Genomic DNA, 18,683 nt, shown 5'->3' on the forward strand with positions numbered 1-18,683 from the left:
CCTGACCTCGGATTGCTTGACCTCACTTATTCACCTATTACTTCACTGGTGGCTAACTAGGAGGGCCATGACCTGCGTGTCTCTGCAGCTAACTCTAAACTCTCTTGCGGGGGTCCCTGGCAAAGACCAGAGGCATGTTTAGACTCCGCACCTCCTTGTTTAGCAGTGCCAATACCAGTAAGTAGGCCTCAGTTTCCTGTTAGCCATGACAATGGTTGCCTAGTGAGACTAATAGTTTCAGAACTATAGTGGTTTGCAGTCTGGTTCAGTTTCTGTACCAGCTACATATTCTGGTTAAAATCAGGATTTCAGGAATTATACCTCCCTTCTCTTTCCATTGAACCCAAATTTGTGCATTTTGCCTGGAGCATGGCATGCCCATTACCTGGCAAAATCTATTTCTGGTCTACCTGTGTCTGCCGCTAACCAGGTAATTGACTAAATCCATGTTCTGCACCTGCTCCAATCTCACTCTGGGAGGCTAACTTCTCAAACTTCTCTTTACTGCAGGACTTTCCAGTTCACACTGTAAATATGTTGGACCTCCCTCTGGCTGTTAATCAGGTCCACTCTGATCAGCTGTGATTATACAGTGCTGCTATGGTGATGGTGATCTCATGATCCCTTATTACATGCAGGCCAATTTTTTTCAGCCAACATTCATACTCTGATTTGATTCAACTATATTGTAATTATTTGCTCTTATTAATGTGTTTTGAACAGAAACCATTTGGTTTTATCTTCATGCATTTTCTCTATGGTGGCCTTAGGCTGCTAAGCAACAGTTTGGCGCACTTGTTCAAATGATGATGGTTTGTAAATACTATAAGTACTTCCTTTTGCAACCTTGATCAACACTGAAACATTAGTCTAGGTTCTTCCATTCAAGTCTTGTCAGTGCTTCCATCGTGACTTAGATGTTTAATAGTTCCTTTATGATATGCACCCAGAAGCTCTCTCCGTTTTGGTGTTCAATATATTCTATTGAGCTAATCCCACTAATACCCTCTTAAACCAGATGTTGCAGCTGGAACAAACTGACATTTGATCAGAATTAAAACAAGGTAGAATAATTGTTGTAATTCATTTGAAGTTCAAATATATCTGTCCATTTGGTCAAAAACTGCCAACTGACAGGGCGTTTGACAATTTTGAGTACAAGAAAAAGGAAAATAAAAAGCCAGAAAATTTCAACCAAAGCACAAAACTCTCATCCACGTGTCTATAATGCCTCGTAAGTTTTCCTTTGCTTATATTATATGGTATGCTCCTAATTTCACAGAATTTAAAAAATCTGAAATATGGGAAGATTTACATTGACATTTGTAAATGTCAATAACATAATCCTACTCCATGTGAGGATTAGTCATGATTTACCCTATGGGATCAAAATAAATAATTTCAGCATATAATATCCCAAAACTGAGTGGGCTATCTTTCTGATTGAAACTATTTGATGTCTGACCTTTCAGCACACAACAAATATACATAAATTTTTTACAAAAAAGAGGTACTTTAAACATTCCTGGCAAGTTTCAGTACACCCACTAGTTTAAAAATGGAGTTTACTGTGCTTCTTGACAGATCAAGTTATTTAAGTTGTTCATCATATGGCTGTAGGGGGTTTTGCAGCAGGTGTAGACATTTGTGAATGGTTTGAGAAGTCAGGTGACTCCCTCTTCTATAAAAAGAAGTAGAACAGGGAAGACACTTCACCTGAAAATTCTATTAATACTTCAGAGGGAGACCGAACAGAGCGTGTCTGGTTTTAACAATGGCTTTATGCTTTCTGTTCTTATTACTGACATGCGGTAAGTTTTCACTTTTACTATTTTAATTACTCTGCAATTTAGAATATATGTCTTGTGTTATAGTACACTATATTAATTTGCTTTAAAATAATGTATAAGTAAATAAGAATTTAAAACACTTTTTTCTGTAGCAAGCATACTGATTCACCTGAGGTAACGTCTTGTACTATGATTGTTGTCAATTTCTATCCAATTGAGAATTTCTTATGTTGTCTGCCCCCTTCTCCCCCGGCAACAGCACTCTGTTTACAACACTTGTGTGCTTTTTCCCACTAGCCACTTTTATCTCACAAATCTCCATATTTGAGACTCCTAGCTACACAAATCTAACACAATGAATGGAGCTATAGGTTCCTATAACTATTTTATTTTATTTGGCAGAATAATGGAGAATTGTGTGTGGGAATTTTATGGCCACATGTCTGTCACAGATTTTAATGTAATTTTAATGTATTGGAGAGATAACTGTTCCAACCACTGTAATTTGGCCATTCTCTGAGAAACAGTGGCAGCAGGGTAGTTGTATAAATCTGAGAAGCACTAAGGGTAATTTACAAATGACAAAAATGCCTTTTATCGCCTACTTGTCAGCTTAGTGTATTCCAAATTGCACACCCACGCCAATCAATCTGTGCCTGGGTCCTTGTAGGTTTGCGGATACATCTGAAAATAAGAGTGAAATGTCCCTTCAAAACCCAACCCACTATCAGATTAGGACCGCCCCCTTTATTCATATAAACATTTTCAGTTTTTGCCTTAAAATACTGCTTGTTTTAGCTTGATTTGTGTCTTAAGCTAATTATGAGAGTGAGGGGAAATTTGGTTTAAACTTATTACTTTTCTATGTATGATAAAAGCTTTTTAATGAATTAATTGGTTGATATGCACCTAGAAATGCACGGTACAAGTGGTAGGTGTAAAATGCATCCCAATAAAATTATAGGACTAAAACCAAAATATTAACTCCCCTTATGGTTGAGAAAAATGGCTTTATACTGTCCAAAAAGCACTGTTAATGCACTACTTGCAGTCCTTTATCTTATCCCTCTACCTCTAAGTCATACTCAGCAAGGAACACCTGGGGGTAAATGTATGAAGGTCCGGGTTCTTCAACACTCGCGAGTTCGGCGTCTTCAGCGCTTAAATTTAAAGCGGCGCTGCCTTGTAAAGGTCCCTTTACAAGGCAGCGCCGCTTTAAATTTAAGCGCTGAAGACGCCGAACTCGCGGGTGTTGAAGAACCCGGAGCTTCATACATTTACCCCCTGGTCTGTCTAACTCCCCCCATTGGCCAGTGGAAACTTTGGCAACGCCACAGATGCCCTCATCTTGGGCAGCAAATCCATGTGTTTCCTCACAAAACAATGTTCAATTGTGCAAATAAAGCCATGTAACATAAGAAAAGAGAATTTGCACTGCGGTTTTACACCTTCGGCTGTTTGTAAATGACCTTTAATTTGCTTTACAATGATATTATTTTGCTACATGATAGATGTGGCCTCAGATGTTGCTCTATGACTGTCTCCACACTACAACTCTGTAAGTTACAGTTCAACTACAGCTGGAGGGGTAGACTCAATCTAGGTCAGGCCTCTGAAAACTTTGTACTTTGTTTTGTCTCTGTAAATAATTTTTTAAGTATAATTACACGTATACCATTTTCATTATTATTATTATTTTAATCAGTGAAAGTTTAAGTTTAATCAGTGTTGTTTTTTTTTTAATTCAGCAGTAATGACCGTGTCTAGTGAAGAACCCACAGTCACCATATCGCCGTCAACAAGCACTAACGAAAATGTTTTTACTAAAGGTATGTTCTATTAAATATTGTGTCTAAAATGAGGAAGTTCCAATTAAGAAGCAAACAAAGCTTGTTGACAAACATATAGGTGCACTGACATTACAGCTGGAACAAACTAAGGGGTTTATTTGTAATAGTGTGGTGATAAGGCTGATTTTCTATCGACATTTATTGTGATGATAGAAAATCTCCTATCGCCGCAATTTGGCATTAAAATCTTGGTGACACTGCTGAGCAATACTCAGCTGCCATGGTGACACTGGTCCGGAAAAATAAAGTTGAACTTACCGCATTGCTGTGCCAGTCTCAGGGGAACTGCACATGTGTGACCAGCTAGCCAGTTCAAGCATGTACAAAAGAATTAAAACGCACAGTTGGGCTTTCAGCTCAACTTACTATTAAAAGAAAAGTTAAAAATAGATTGGAAAGATAAAAAAAATTTGGGGGAAGAATTCACAATTGAAAAAATGTTTTACTTTAATAATACAACATGTTTTCATTCATTTTCCACTGTTATCACAATCATCAACATCAACATTTATTTATATAGCGCCAGCAAATTTTTGTAGCTCTTTACAATTCAGGACAAACAAAGTAATAAACAATACTGGGTAATACAGACAAATAGGTGAGAAGGCCCTGCTCACAAGCTTACAGTCTATGGGATCCTGAGATAACAGAATGCAGTTGTTGAATAGGAACCCCTGTGCTTTGCATGGGGAAGCTATCACCAGTAAGACCCAGCTACTCTTGCTGGTCAGCGTAGGCTATCACCAACGGTGACCTCTTGGTGTATAGGGCTTCCTATATGTAATGACATGCTTTTCGCCTTTTAATAGTCCTATTAGACTAAAATCTCAGGAAGGGGAGATATTTCCAACTAGTAAAATGGGAAAGGGAATGTGTAGTTTGTTATTAGTATGAACTATCCATTATAAAATTATTTCTTAAAAATTGCGTATTTTATATTAAGCTCATTATTGAAATATTGTGGAAGATTCTATTAATAGCAAAGTGCCACTGTAGCCTCGTGCAATCAAATCAGGTTTCATAAGTAATTTTATCTTATGTGTGCTGGTAACTTTCATATCGTAAATTCATCACTTGGTAGTTTCTTACTAAAGTAGTTTAATACATCAGGCTTATAGCATAGTTGCATACGCTCCCAGAATGTCTGTGAGACTCCCAGATTAGAGTGGGATCTCCTGGTTTCAACAGTGAACAGGGAGTGAAGGACATCTCGCCTGCCTGCACGCTGATTTGACCTGCTCACTTGATGATGCAAATGACACAATTAACTCACAAGGAGCAAAGGAATTACCATTTGATGGGGCAAGGATGGTGTGTTATCTGCCCCCCCAGGCCAGTGTAGTTTTGAGCCAGGCTCCTTGCAAAGGCTGGTGGATGAGAGTCAGACGACGGATTCTCCCCATTCGTTCCAGCTGTGTTTTACTGTGTTTCACTATAAACAGCTGGGGAGAATCCTCAGCCTGTCTCCAGGCCGCCAGCTGCGGCCTTGAACTGTGCAGATGCACAATTCCTGGGTCTGCTGTCATACTCAGTTGACAGCTCCTAGCACACATGTATAGTGATCTCCGACTTGCCATCAGTGATCTGGAATAGGATTTTGCCACCAAGAGAGATTAAAGAGTTTATGCATTTAATTTACTAGAGATCTACGGTTTGTATAGTAAAGCTAACATAGGTTTAAGTGCACTGCATTATAAAGCCACTATAGCTTTGAGGGTGGTCAGCACTGTAACACCATCATAAGTTTGAGGGTCCTGCATTATAAAGCAATAAGAGGTTTGGGACATCTGCATTGTGAATTTATAAGAGATTTGTGAGTTTTATTAGTTACTTCCAGAATAGGGCTGTCATTGAATAGTAGCCACTAGTAAGCATTGTGTTTTGAGTAGTGGTGAGGATAACACTTTCTGTATTGCATAGAGATCACTAAAATGTTCTCAGTATTACATATTGGTTACTAGGAGGCTATCTACTGTATATTATGATGATGTTGCTAGAAAGTTCTCTGTATGAATATTGTTTATTAAGATGCTCTCCATTTTGTATGTGGGCCACTACCCTACACTCTGTATTGTATATTGATTATTAAGAGGTTCTCTGTAGAAGACACTAAAATGTGTAATGTAATGGATACTGTTTATAAAGATACTCTCTGTATTGCAGATTGGTCATTAAGTTGCTCTCTGTATGGTATTTATTTCTTAAAATGATCCTTGCATTGTATATGACATTAGGAAGCTATTTGTATTGTATATTTATATTGCTCACTATATTGTACAGAGGTCACAGGAATAGTGCCTGCATTAAATATTGGTGAGATGGGGCTTCTACAGGGCATCCGGAAAGTATTCACAGCGCTTCACTTTTCCACATTTTGTTATGTGGAAAAATGGAATAAATTCCCTTTTTCCCTCAAAATTCTAAACACAATACCCCATAATGACAACGTGAAAAAAGTATTCACAGCCTTTGCCATGAAGCTCAAAATTGAGCTCAGGTGCATCCTGTTTCAACTGATCATCCTTGAGATGTTCCTACAGCTTAATTGGAGTCCACCTGTGATAAATTCAGTTGATTGTACATGATTTGCAAAGGCACACACCTGTCTATATAAGGTCCCACACTTGACAGTGCATGTCAGAGCACAAACCAAGCATGAAGTCAAAGGAATTGTCTGTAGTTCTCAGAGACAGGATTGTCTCGAGGCACAAATCTGGGGAAGGGTACAGAAAAATATCTGCTTCTTTGAAGGTCCCAATGAGCAAAGTGGCCTCCATCATCCGTAAATGAAAGAAGTTCGGAACCACCAGGACTCTTCCTAGAGCTGGCCGGCCGTCTAAACTGAGCGATCTGGGGAGAAGGGCCCTAGTCAGGGAGGTGAACAAGAACCTCATAGTCACTCTGTCAGAGCTATAGCATTCCTCTATGAATAGAGGAGAACTTTCCAGAAGGACAACCATCTCTGCAGCAATCCACCAATTAGGGCTATATGGTATAGTGGCCAGACAGAAGCCAATCCTTAGTAAAAAGCACATGGCAGGCCGCCTGAAGTTTGCCAAAATGAATCTGTAGGACTCTCAGACCATGAGAAACAAAATTGTCTGATCTGATGAGACAAAGATTGAACTCTTTGGCGTGAATGTCAGGCGTCATGTTTGGAGGAAACCAGGCACCGCTCATCAGCAGGCCAATACCATCCCTACAGTGAACCATGGTGGTGGCAGCATCATGCTGTGGGGATGTTTTTCAGCGGCAGGAACTGGAAGACTAATCAGGATAGAGGGAAATATGAATGCAGCAATGTACAGAGACATCTTGGATGAAAACCTGCTACAGAGCACTTTTGACCTCAGACTGGGGCGACGGTTCATCTTTCAGCAGGACAACAACCCTAAGCACACAGCCAAGATAACAAAGGAGTGGCTTCAAAACAACTCTGTGAATGTCCTTGAGTGGCTCAGCCAGAGCCCAGACTTGAATCCGATGGAACATCTCTGGAGAGATCTGAAAATGGTTGTGCACTGACACTTCCCATCCAACCTGATGGAGCTTGAAAGGTGCTGCACAGAGAAATGGGCAAAACTGCCCAAAGATAGCTGTGCCAAGCTTGTGGCATCATATTCAAAGACTTGAGGCTGTAATTGCTGCTAAAGGTGCATCAACAAGGTATTGAGCAAAGGCTGTGAATACTTATGTACATGTGATTTCTTAGTTTTTTTATTATTAATAAATTTGCAAAAATCTCAAAAACTTTTTTCACGTTGTCATTATGGGGTATTGTGGGTAGAATTTTGAGGGGGAAAAAGGAATTTATTCCATTTTAGATTAAGGCTGTAACATAACAAAATGTGGAAAAAGTGAAGCGCTGTGAATACTTTCCGGATGCACTGTATGTATTGCATTTCATTATAACTCATTTACAACAATTTTCATGTATTTAATTGACTACACACCCACATTAGCAAACCACACCCACACATTTAATTATGCCGGTTTCTCCATTGTGGCACTCTGGTAGGAGAGTCAGTGCGGACTTCTGTGTTCTCCTGTTTGCAAGGGTTTCTTCAAGGTTGCTCTGTTTTCCTCTCACAGTCCAAAAATGTCTGTGCTTGCTTGGTATGGAATTTAGATTATAGACTCAAATGGGGCAGGGACTGATGTGATTGATTAACATTCCTTGTATACAACTGTGTAATATAGTAGTGGTGCTATTTAAATAAATTATTAGCAATAAAAGCCCTCTCCACTTTCTTGTGTTTGTCCCCAAACCAAAAGTTTCCAGCCCTCCCATTAATATTTCCCCTCTGTCAAGATGGTGTTGGCAAAATCGCCAAAGCGACAGGCTAATAAATGAAACCATTAATTTGTATGTAACAGTATTGGATTACAAAATCTTTATGATGTAATATCTAAGGAATATAGACCTAAGGTATATATTTATCGGTAGGCCTATTTCTACTTCGACAAGGCTGGGGGTATTTTTGGGCTGCTTACCGCAGGGATAAAAAATCCTTATTGCTGCTACTTATCAAAATAATATTTCCGGGTCAGCCAAGGGAGCTCTGCTTCACCAGGACAGTCTCTGCAGATACATACATGCACATTGAAACTGAAAGCCCAGATTTGGGTATATATAATATTAAAAAAGTAAAAAAATAATAGATTTTATTAAAAAAAAATATTGAAAACCTTTATAAATTAAAAAAATAGTTAAAAAAAAAATAAAGGCTTAATCATACAAAGACTTATCGCTAATGATAAGTTTTATTGCTGGTGGTAACTTTTTGCTTTAGGATGAAGCAAAAAAAAGCCATATTGCCAGGTAAAATTGTCAGTAGTGCTTTTCACTCATTGATGATTACACACTAGTGATTTTTAATAAATAATAAATACTAAATCAAAATATTGTAATATATTTCATTATAATAACACATTAACAAACTAAAATGGAGACAACCAGTATTCATTCAGCCTAATTCTGCGTACATTTTATGCTGTTGGATGTTGCTTTTTATTTGTGGTTAGAGCAATTTCAATTTTAATAATCACTTATTAAATCTGGAGACAGCAGCGTTGCTATTGCTCTTTTTTCAGAAATGTGTTTTGTCTACATATTGCCAAATTTAGTACTAAATTTGCAGCTGTTATGATACACCTTGTTCAGATAGCGTGACTTTCCAGCAAGCTTGATAATACATATATAGGTAAACAGACAGAATCAAACACTTAATATATATATCAGAAATCATCATAGAGAATACTTTCCTGCTGATTTTAGCAGAAGAGTGCTGCCATCTTTTGGCAATGAAAATTAAACCAGAAGGGTTTATAATGTAATGTATGTCCATACTTGTCTTCTCTCTCAGAATGTCCAAGAGACTCCAGAATTTTGGTGAACCCTCCCCGACTACCGCAGAGTAGACCATCCTCCCAGATCCCTCAATGATCAGGGGCGCACGCAGGGGGGTTTCTGGTTCTCCAGAAACCCCTCCCCTCCGCGAACAAATGGGCACGAAAGCATGTATAAACATGTTAAACACTGCCCCTTTCTACAGCACAGCCGCGGACGCTTCTTTGACAGCGCCGCGGCTGCTGTACAATTCAGCATTGCCGAAATTGAGCTGCTGCGCAGGTGCGGCCGCGATAGCTCCTCCCAGGCATATCCAGGCATTACATCACTGGCTGCCCTGCTGAACGGTGAGTCCTAGGGACACTGGGCTTATATGGAAAATTATATAGATAACTAGGTCTGGTACTTGTGGAGGCATATAAGTGATTTTATTAAATATTGGAGTACAGGGTGAAGCCAGATACTGCCCACAAGCAATCTTGTATAGTGCTTTATCATTGATTCATAGACCCAAGACTCCATCTCTGGTGAGTCTGCAGGGTTGAGATGCAGAGTTGTGTGATATGTATAAAGATGGTATTATAGGATCCTCTAACTTATTAATCCTCACTAAAGTAATTACTGGAGCCTGCCTATAAGCTAGTTGGGAATTGAATGCATGACCCCAGTGCTGTGAGGCAGAAGTGCTAATCACTAAGCCACCATGCTGCCCTAACATTATATATATTGCATATATGTATGTAATATAGCCAAACTTGTGTCATGGTATCAATGTATTTTCGTTGTTGTTCAATTTTTTAATGTGCGTTAGCAATGTTAGTTTTAATGTGCGGTATCATTACTAGTTTTAATGTGTGTTATCAATGCTATTTTGCTTATTGTGGCACTTTATTTTTTATGTTTTTTGTTTTTTTTTGCTTTGTTCTGAATTAATCTATTTGGAACCCGCCCCCTTAAAAATCCTGCGTTTGCCCCTGATGATGATGCAATTTGCATTGAACTGCCAACACCCTGCTGTGTGATAACGTGGTAATGCCTAGCACTCTGATAGCACTAAGTTGCCCCTTAACCTCCTCCCATATCCATAAAATATCCATTCATTGCTGTGTGCACCAGTGGCAGGTGCACGTGGCATGTGTTCACCGCTAGCAGTAAATCCATTTTCCTTCCTCTCGCCCGAGCAAGACACAGCTCTCCTAATTAGCACAGTAGGACAGAGCCCATAAATACGGAGTCCCTCCAAAACTGGGACAGTTGGGAGGTATGGCTAATGAAGTTGCCATGACTTCCCTCAATGTCCCCTCTTGGAAGGGAGCTCCTAAAAAGTAAGCAAGTATGTGTATGTCTTACAAAGCAAGATAATTTTGTCAGCTGACTCTATGGCCTATCCATTAAACCTAATTATCTAGATATAAATTGATATACTGTACACAGGTGTCCTTTGATGATCCCACAGACATTACTTTACAAAACTTTACCAAACGTTAGTGACCAGTCTTCTTAGACAAAGACAAAGAAGACAAAGATGTGTTTAGGCATAAAAAGGATGAAAGAAAATGAAATAATAATAACAATAAATTTGAAGGTAAATCAAAAGAAAATGTATCAAGCATTAATAAAATATGTTTTACTAATATTTGATTTTTTTTCTTTAGATAAAGAATTGAAAAACATCACACAAGAAGAGACTGCATGTCCTGGAGAGTATGCCAGCTTTTGCATCAATGGGGACTGTGTTTTTCATAAAGCTGTCGACACCCCATTATGCAGGTACTGTACACATCCTCCGTGTATTGTTTAGCAGTGCTCCTCATAGTGACTATAGGTGGAAGTACTTGATGATCCTATCTTTGTTTTTGACATAATCCCTGTGCTGCAGCAATTATTTATCTAATTTTTCTCTTTGTTTCTCTGAACTTTCAGTGTTATAGATAATAGATCCTACTGTAAATATGGGATAACACACGCCCACTATAAAATAGAAGGATATTAGAAGTGTCTTTGCAGTTCCATGACCACTGTTGTAAGAAATATGACTGTAGTTTTGTGATTTTACATTACATGTTCACAGAATGTCTTTGAATATGCTTAGAATTTACAGTACAAGTTACATTATCATATAAGCATTGACAGTGATCACAAACATAGCTAAAAACAGTTTTTTCCCATGAATACTTAACTTTGTGTCATGATCCTTTTGTGTCGGCACAGGTTGCACAAGTGTATCCGCATATTTTAAATTCTTCTTAGCTAGCATGTGCGGGAATGATAATGTAATGCAAGTCAAAAATGGGTTTCCAGTTTGACAGAGTGTGGAATTTGGATTGTAGCTTAGGGGAAGTTATCCCTCACATTAAAAACAAGTGTTTTCATGGCCTGTACAAACTGGATATTTCTCAGGACGGTGGCTGTCTATACAATTATGCAGAAAATTCCGATTCTCTACATAGAAAATGTATTACAATGAAGGAGTATTACAAAGAAGGGGTACACTTGTTAGCAGGAGTCTCTTCCTTCTGAAAAGTCAAGCTCTGTTCCTTAGTCTATGACATACTTGCCAACCTTTTTAAACTTCTTTCTGGGAGATCCCAGGCAAGGGGCGTGGTTGCAGGGTGGGAGGGGTGGGCGTGGTGAATCGCCTCATTTTGGCCCCGCCCCCACGACAAAAACTGCATTTTGTCGGGGGGCAAAGTGACGCGATTCACCGCAAATCGCGTTATTTTGACAGCAAGATGCCATTTGCGGGATATTTGCCTGCTCTCCCGGGAGTCCGGGAGACCTACCCGAATTTTGGGAGTCTCCCGGACATTCCGGGAGAGTTGGCAAGTATAGTCTATGAGCTTCTGTCCAGCAATCAGATCTCAGCTCGTGACCTGTCCCCATCACCCTTTTCCATATCACTCCTGTCTGTTGTCCCCGTGTTATTGATGTAAGAGCTTGAGGTAGATGCAGGGAGAGTAAGTAGCCTTACTTTGTGTCAGGAAGACTTATAAAAGCAATGTCATATTACATTTAAAATAATAAAAATCTGAAATAATGAATCAGACTAATATGATGTTTGCATGCGTTTATGTAAATACTATCACAGGCTATGCAGTGCATGAGACCTTCCACCAACAAGGAAATCTTGCACACAAAAAAACAACCAAAAGTGCACATAATGACCTAATTCGGTCTGTGAAGTAAAATAGGATGGTTAGATCAGTGCAAAAACATGGAATAGCAGACTGCACTGAAATTACTGTATATACTCAGCAATGTCTCCAGCCAGAGCCTGCGCTGGCAGGTTGTTGGATGAGGTAAGAGTAAGTTCATTGGAGAATACGCTGCTGTTAATGATGTTGAGTAAGTGAATAGATAAGAGGTTTGCAAATGCAAATGGATCACAATTATTTATAAATGTAGTGCTTGAAAACGTCATAGAATTTATATTATTGTAGGTTAGATTCTGATTTCTTCATTAAAGTGATAAACCACTTTTGCAATGATGCCGGATGATGATGAAATGGCAAAGAGCAGCAACGTTTTTGTTAAGCAAATGTTCATTATCCCTTTACTTTAAATGGTAATCTACAGTATGTTCATTGATATACTGTACTTCCTCTTTATACTTCTGTTTATAATGCCAATAGATGTGTCCTCTCAAGAATAGTGCATTAAACTGCATTATCCCTGTTATACTCCCTACATAAAGCTATTCTCACTATACTAGCAGTTTGGAGAGGGAGCACTAAACATATAATAGAGCATAATATAATATGCACAAAGTTGTTATATGTGGAATATTTTTACAAACTAGTTCTGTGCTTTTTACTTAGGTGTTCATCCGGCTTCACAGGGGAAAGATGTGAACATTTCATTTTACCAGCAACATACGGAAAAGAAATAGAAGCAACATATATTGCTATTGGAATAGGAGTAGGATTGTTGATAAGTGGATTGATTGTCTTTGTCTTGTGCTACAGGCAGAAACGGTATGTAAAGAAAAATAGTTTAAGTATAATGTACTGTCTAGATGCTGCAGAGTGTGGTTTAGTCCGGTGCTGCAGAGTGTGGTTTAGTCCGGTGCTGCAGAGTGTGGTTTAGTCCGGTGCTGCAGAGTGTTTTTTTCTGGTGCGGCAGAGTGTGTTTTTAGTCAGGTGCTACAAGTGCAATGGTCAAGGGCTTGCTGGCATAGTTTAACCATGGGGCAAGCACACTGCATGGTCCCTCTCTAAAAGGTAGTTCTAGATATAAAACTTGGGCTGATTTATCAAAAGGCAAAAAGAGCTTCTGCTGTGGAAAACGTATGCTATTTTAATGGTTTGTTTACCCTTTGCCCTATATTTTAATGGGGATAACCCCTCTCTTGAGAACCTAGGGCCTGATTCATTAAGGATCTCAAATTAAGAAGTTTCTTATTTATGTCTCCTGGAAAAAAACATGTTATAATGCAAGGGGTGCAAATCAGTTTTCTGTTTTGCACATAAGTTAAATACTGACTGTTTTTTATGTACATAAGTTATATATTATCAATATTTGAAGCATTCTGCACCTGGAATGATATTTTCAGCAGCAGAACACTGCTTCTCACCCCCCATTTTGCTATGGCAGTTGGTAATGTAATTTTCCGCCCCTGAAAATACCCTTTCAAGTGCAGAATATATAAAATATAGATAATTTATAAATTATATTATGCAAAATGTTCTCCGTCCTTCTGCTGCCCCTGATCTTCTGAGCATACGTGGTAACCTCAACATTTTGAGGTATGGAAAGAGGGACAGGGTTTGTCGAATCTTGTTATTTTTGGCACCGCCCCTGTGATGTAATGACGCACACGTGTCATTTTACAGCAGGGGACGGTGACAAAATTATGCGATTCCACGAGAATCGCGTAATTGCGGCTATAATTCTGCCCCCTTCACTTGGAAGTGGACAGATGCGGGAGGAATTCCTACTCTCCCAGGAGTCCGAGAGACCTACCCAGAATCTGGGAGTCTCCCAAAAATTCCCTGTTTCAGCTTTACTGTGCTTAATTGTGACTCATTACATCTATAGAGGGTATATTTTTTTTTATTATAAACAGTTATTTGGTTTTCCTCCTTGTTTCAAAATACAGTATTATGAAGGTTATTTAAAGGACAACTTTAGTATGGGAAATTACTTCTGGATAGTGATACTAGGATAACTTTGCCATTGTCATAATCCTGAACTAGTTAATTACACAGACGTCAGCAAAGGCTTGCTCATAATTCTTTCTTTTTAATGCCAGTTGTAGTTTATAATGCTGAGCAGAAGTCATGAATGATAGTACTCGCTTACATTCCATTGGGATAATCTTTCACACATTTTTCTGAAGTCAGTAAAAAGCTTTGTTTATGGCAGAATGTGTTTGCGGTCTGAAAGGTTAAGGTGAAATTTACAATGTAGTAATAAACTATACATTGATGGTTATAAAAAATATTACGCAATTGGTAGAAAAACGCCCAAAACATTTCTGCCAACACTCCCAATTACAAAACAATTTTAGACAAGGGCAGCCCATTTTAAGTGAATCAATGCCATTTTTGGATGCAAAAAATATTGACTCTCCAGGGGAAAGTCTGAACTTTTGTCAGGTAATTCTGAAAGATCCATTGCAGCACAAAATGCATAACAATATACATAATACATCAATTATGTGAACCTTTCTATTCTAAATGTAGTGGAAAATGATCAAAATAAAGAAAGTAATCAGCTGTTTCTCCGTCACTTGTGCGATTGTTCACTGTAAATCCTCTGCAGTGTATAGATTGTATGAATGAAAAGGGGAACTTCTGGTTGTTAAGTTATAAGTTCCCACATTAATATCACACAATATATGACCATGTTGTTTGCAATTGAAAGTCTAATAGACAGGTTTATCTGATTAAAAGTTTGCCTTGATAGCAGCTTTAATAAAGCCAGGAATTTGTCTGCAAGTTCCCACAAATCTAATTGTAGATGCGTTTTTTTTTAAATCAAGACTTTAAAGTAACATTGTTTTGTTCACTTAGTATATGGCAACCTCTTCATTTTCTTTTTGCTTTTGCTGTATGTACTAATACTATTATTTAAAATGTATGTTCTTTCTTTCAGATGCAAAAAGTCAACCCAAAATTATGGTATGTGTAATGGAGAGGAAACCCTATGAATTCTGAATGTATAAATCTGCCTGCACTGAAAAATGGATGACAGCGTTTTCACGTCACAATGAAAAGGATGTTCTGTCTACTTATTGGCCACAGTTGCTGTAGTGACTTTATAGCAGCCAGTCATTACCACTTACGTTCATTCTTTCATTAGGCTCCATTCACTTAAGCTGTTGAGCATGTATACTGGTTGTGTTACGAGCCGCAGCGCTAACCGTGATGGCTCAAGGACCTTTTTGTCTCCGTGTCCTGGCTGTTGCCCAGGCAGCTGGGACGTCCCTTCCGGTTCTCGTGTCACAGCGGTTTCCTTGGTGACTGGGACTCCTTGCTCACTTCCGCCCCAGGTGTTGACAGGAGCTGTGCGCAAGTGTAATTACTTGACCACACTCACCTGGGTTAGGGGTGTGTGTTCTGGCTCCAACTCTGATTGGCTCACCTATGTTTAAAAGGCAGGGAGGGCTTAGCGACCCTATCGGTTATAGCATTTTTGCTCTGCAATAGCTGTACCTGCTCCTTGTTTTGTGAACTTCTACCCAATTACCTGTTTTGACCCTTAGCCTACTTAATGGACTCTGATTGTTTGCTGATTGCCCCTGACCTCTGGCTTGTATTCTTGGACTATCTTTCCTGCTGCCAGCAATGACTTTTCAGCCTGTTCAACAACATTCCTTGCTTGCCTCTGACCCTCGAACTCAAGCATGGCCCTGGTTATCCTGTGCTTCAAGTTGCCTCTCACAGCTTCCTATCTCCACGTTACCAGTTTCTGAATATAAGCTTTTACAAAATCTGAGTGTAAATCCTGGGGGCATCCAAGTACCTGTGAGTGCATCTAACTCTACGGGAAAGGTGGATGCTACAGGTGAAGACCTCATCTGCCTTTTCTGAAAGCTTATGACAGTACTGGGAAGCCGTAGATAATTCTGCCCCAAGAGACTATAAAAGTGTTCAGCTGCTCTGCTTAAAAACTTGATTAAAGATCTAAGCTAAGAAATGTGAAAATGAATCCTCATCAACATCATCAACATTTATTTATATAGCGTCAGCAAATTCCATAACGCTTTACAATTCTTTTAAATATTTCCATAATAATTTACTCTACCTCCTGTAAAGTAGACCTAAGGGCAAAATATTGTTGTACCCCAACAGAGGAGGTTTCCAATAGAATATATTGCATATCTGACAATTAGGAGACAAAAAAGAGATCCTGGAAAAAATTCTAGGTATAGTTATGAATAGGGCTTTGATTTGTTATTTGTTTGTTTGTACATACCATGATATGTCCATGATTAGGTTACCAGTATTCAATTGATGGTGACAAAAGTGGTAGGCATGCTATGGCTAACTAAACACATTACAGACTGTGGAACTACAAGCACCATCATGCCTTGGCTGTAGGTACCCGCTCGTATAAGTAGGTTCACAGTAGTATCTAACTGGATAAAAGACACAAACACTGTATTAAAAAAACTTTAAATCAAATAAAAACAACCCCAAAAGCCTAATTTACTTTTCTTTGCTGTACATCAACTGTGACCAACCCTGTCTGACCTAGTCTGTTGTTGCTTAGGATAAGGAAATCATGCTAATACTACACACTCTAAGGTTTTCTATAGAAAATGTATTTAAATGAATGTAATATGTGTATTATCAATACTCTTAGACAACTAGTAGTATTACAAATCCCAAACTTGACTGTAGTCATTGTACCTTCACCTTTTCTGTTCCTGTAAGAGTGCGAGTCAGGAAGGTCTCCTGTCTTGGATATGATAACGTTTCAAGATTACAGAGAAGAACCACTCAGACCAATTCCTTTTAATATAAACTAATTTAGTTGGTTAAATAGTTTTGCAAGTGATATTTCCTTTTCAGCTGCCATCACCCGTATGAACGTCAGCCACTTCCCTTGTGCTTGGGTACATAAGGTACTCTAATCTTTAGTTCCACCACATGGTTATCTGAAGGTTACAAATAGAGAGCATGATTTTGGTGACAACACCACTCAGCCACAAGCACTTAGTAATCAGGTACAAATAAGTGGCAAAAGAGGAAAAGGACAGTTTCTTACATTGGCAGATAGTGGCTGTACACTGTAGGACATATGCAGATGCAGGGGAAATAGCATTTGGGATGTTAATTAAGTAAAAATGTAAACAATAAGTGACTTGAGTAATATATCCCTGGTATCCTGAATTACTACCTCATCCAAGGGGAAAAAACACTGAGGCAGGCATGTTTATAAATTAAATGAATAAGCTTAAGATGGGAACTGATCTTGTCTTACTAAATTAATGTTGTACTCTATGTTCTGCTTCACTTATTGTGCCATTGTATACTTATCATGTCATACACTGCTTTATTATGCTTTATTGTGTTTTATATATTGACATTTGCTTCCTTGGTAAACTATTCTGCCACACTGTGCCCTTGTAATGTCTTGTGTGGTACTATGCACTGCTCTGTAAATGACTAGACTGCCCTCTGATAATAAATACCACTGTGTGATATTACATGCTGGTTAAAATGTTGTTGACTCTTGTATATTTCACATTCATGAAATATATTCTTGGTGGTGGGCAAGAATCAGAAATAGACTTATGGGCAGTCTTACATTTATGCAATTTGGTATCAAAACACATTGTCCTGGACCAACAATTTAATCTGCTGGTTTAGAATGTATGATCTTTGGTACTGGGACTTGACTTGAAATGATTCACCATGTTCTCAAGAAACAAGGTGGGTGAAGAAAGGAAATTAGAGATCTTCACTGACCCCCTTGTTTTGGTTTTGTATCTGGATTAAGTTTGTGTTTTGGTTTTGGATTCGATTTTGAATCCCGATTTTTTTTTTTTTTTTTTTTTTTTTTTAAATTCTCTAAAATCCCGATTTCCCCCCCCCTAAAATCACATAATTGGCTCTTTTAATCCCTACATTATTATTAACCTCAATAACATTAATTTCCAGTCCGTTTTTGTCAAGTGACAAGAGCACTGCTACCCCTCCTGTTTCTGTATGAGCAATGGCACTGAGCAATGGCACTGGAGAGTGACAAGAACACTGCTACCCCTGTTTCTGTGTGAGCAATGGCGCTTTATCTCCTGGAGAGGGAGGTACTTATGGAATCCAAAATTTGCGAGATCTAACAACGCAACAATGATGTTGTGCCTCGATTCAGATTCGAGGACAGGCGAAAGTAACGAGCTGGCTTGCGAGCCTACTCGGATCTCCTAAGTTCGGGTGTGCTCGGTTTTTAGGAAAACCGAGCCCGAGCATCTCTAAAGGAAATGAATGATAGAAGAAAATAGAAGCAAGAGGAAAACAAATTGAGAGAAAGCGAGAGAGTGGAAGAAAGATTTAACAAAATATAAAATAATAGAAGCAAAGAAAGAATCATAAAAGAAAAGGGAGAAAGAAAGAAAGAATTTAAAAAGGGGTAAAGAGAATGAAGAATGTAGGGAAAAGAGGGGAAGAAAAAAATCAATAGACAGGCAGAAACAAAGCAGTAAGAAATAAAAAGGATGGATGGAAAAAACCTAGATAGACAAAA

At 38.7% G+C, this 18,683-nt stretch overlaps 1 protein-coding gene across 1 annotated transcript; it reads left to right on the forward strand.

Annotated features, from left to right (window-relative positions):
- The first annotated feature begins 1,733 nt into the window (after nt 1-1,733).
- EPGN (epithelial mitogen) lies at nt 1,734-17,614 on the forward strand. The gene is made up of 5 exons (XM_075189545.1): nt 1,734-1,811; nt 3,539-3,619; nt 10,646-10,760; nt 12,809-12,964; nt 15,087-17,614. The coding sequence occupies exons 1-5, from the start codon at nt 1,775-1,777 to the stop codon at nt 15,139-15,141; spliced, it is 444 nt and encodes a 147-aa protein (XP_075045646.1). The 5' UTR covers nt 1,734-1,774; the 3' UTR covers nt 15,142-17,614.
- The last annotated feature ends 1,069 nt before the right edge of the window (nt 17,615-18,683 follow it).

Source organism: Mixophyes fleayi, chromosome 1, assembly GCF_038048845.1.
Source record: "Mixophyes fleayi isolate aMixFle1 chromosome 1, aMixFle1.hap1, whole genome shotgun sequence".
Taxonomy (NCBI): Eukaryota; Metazoa; Chordata; class Amphibia; order Anura; family Limnodynastidae; genus Mixophyes; species Mixophyes fleayi.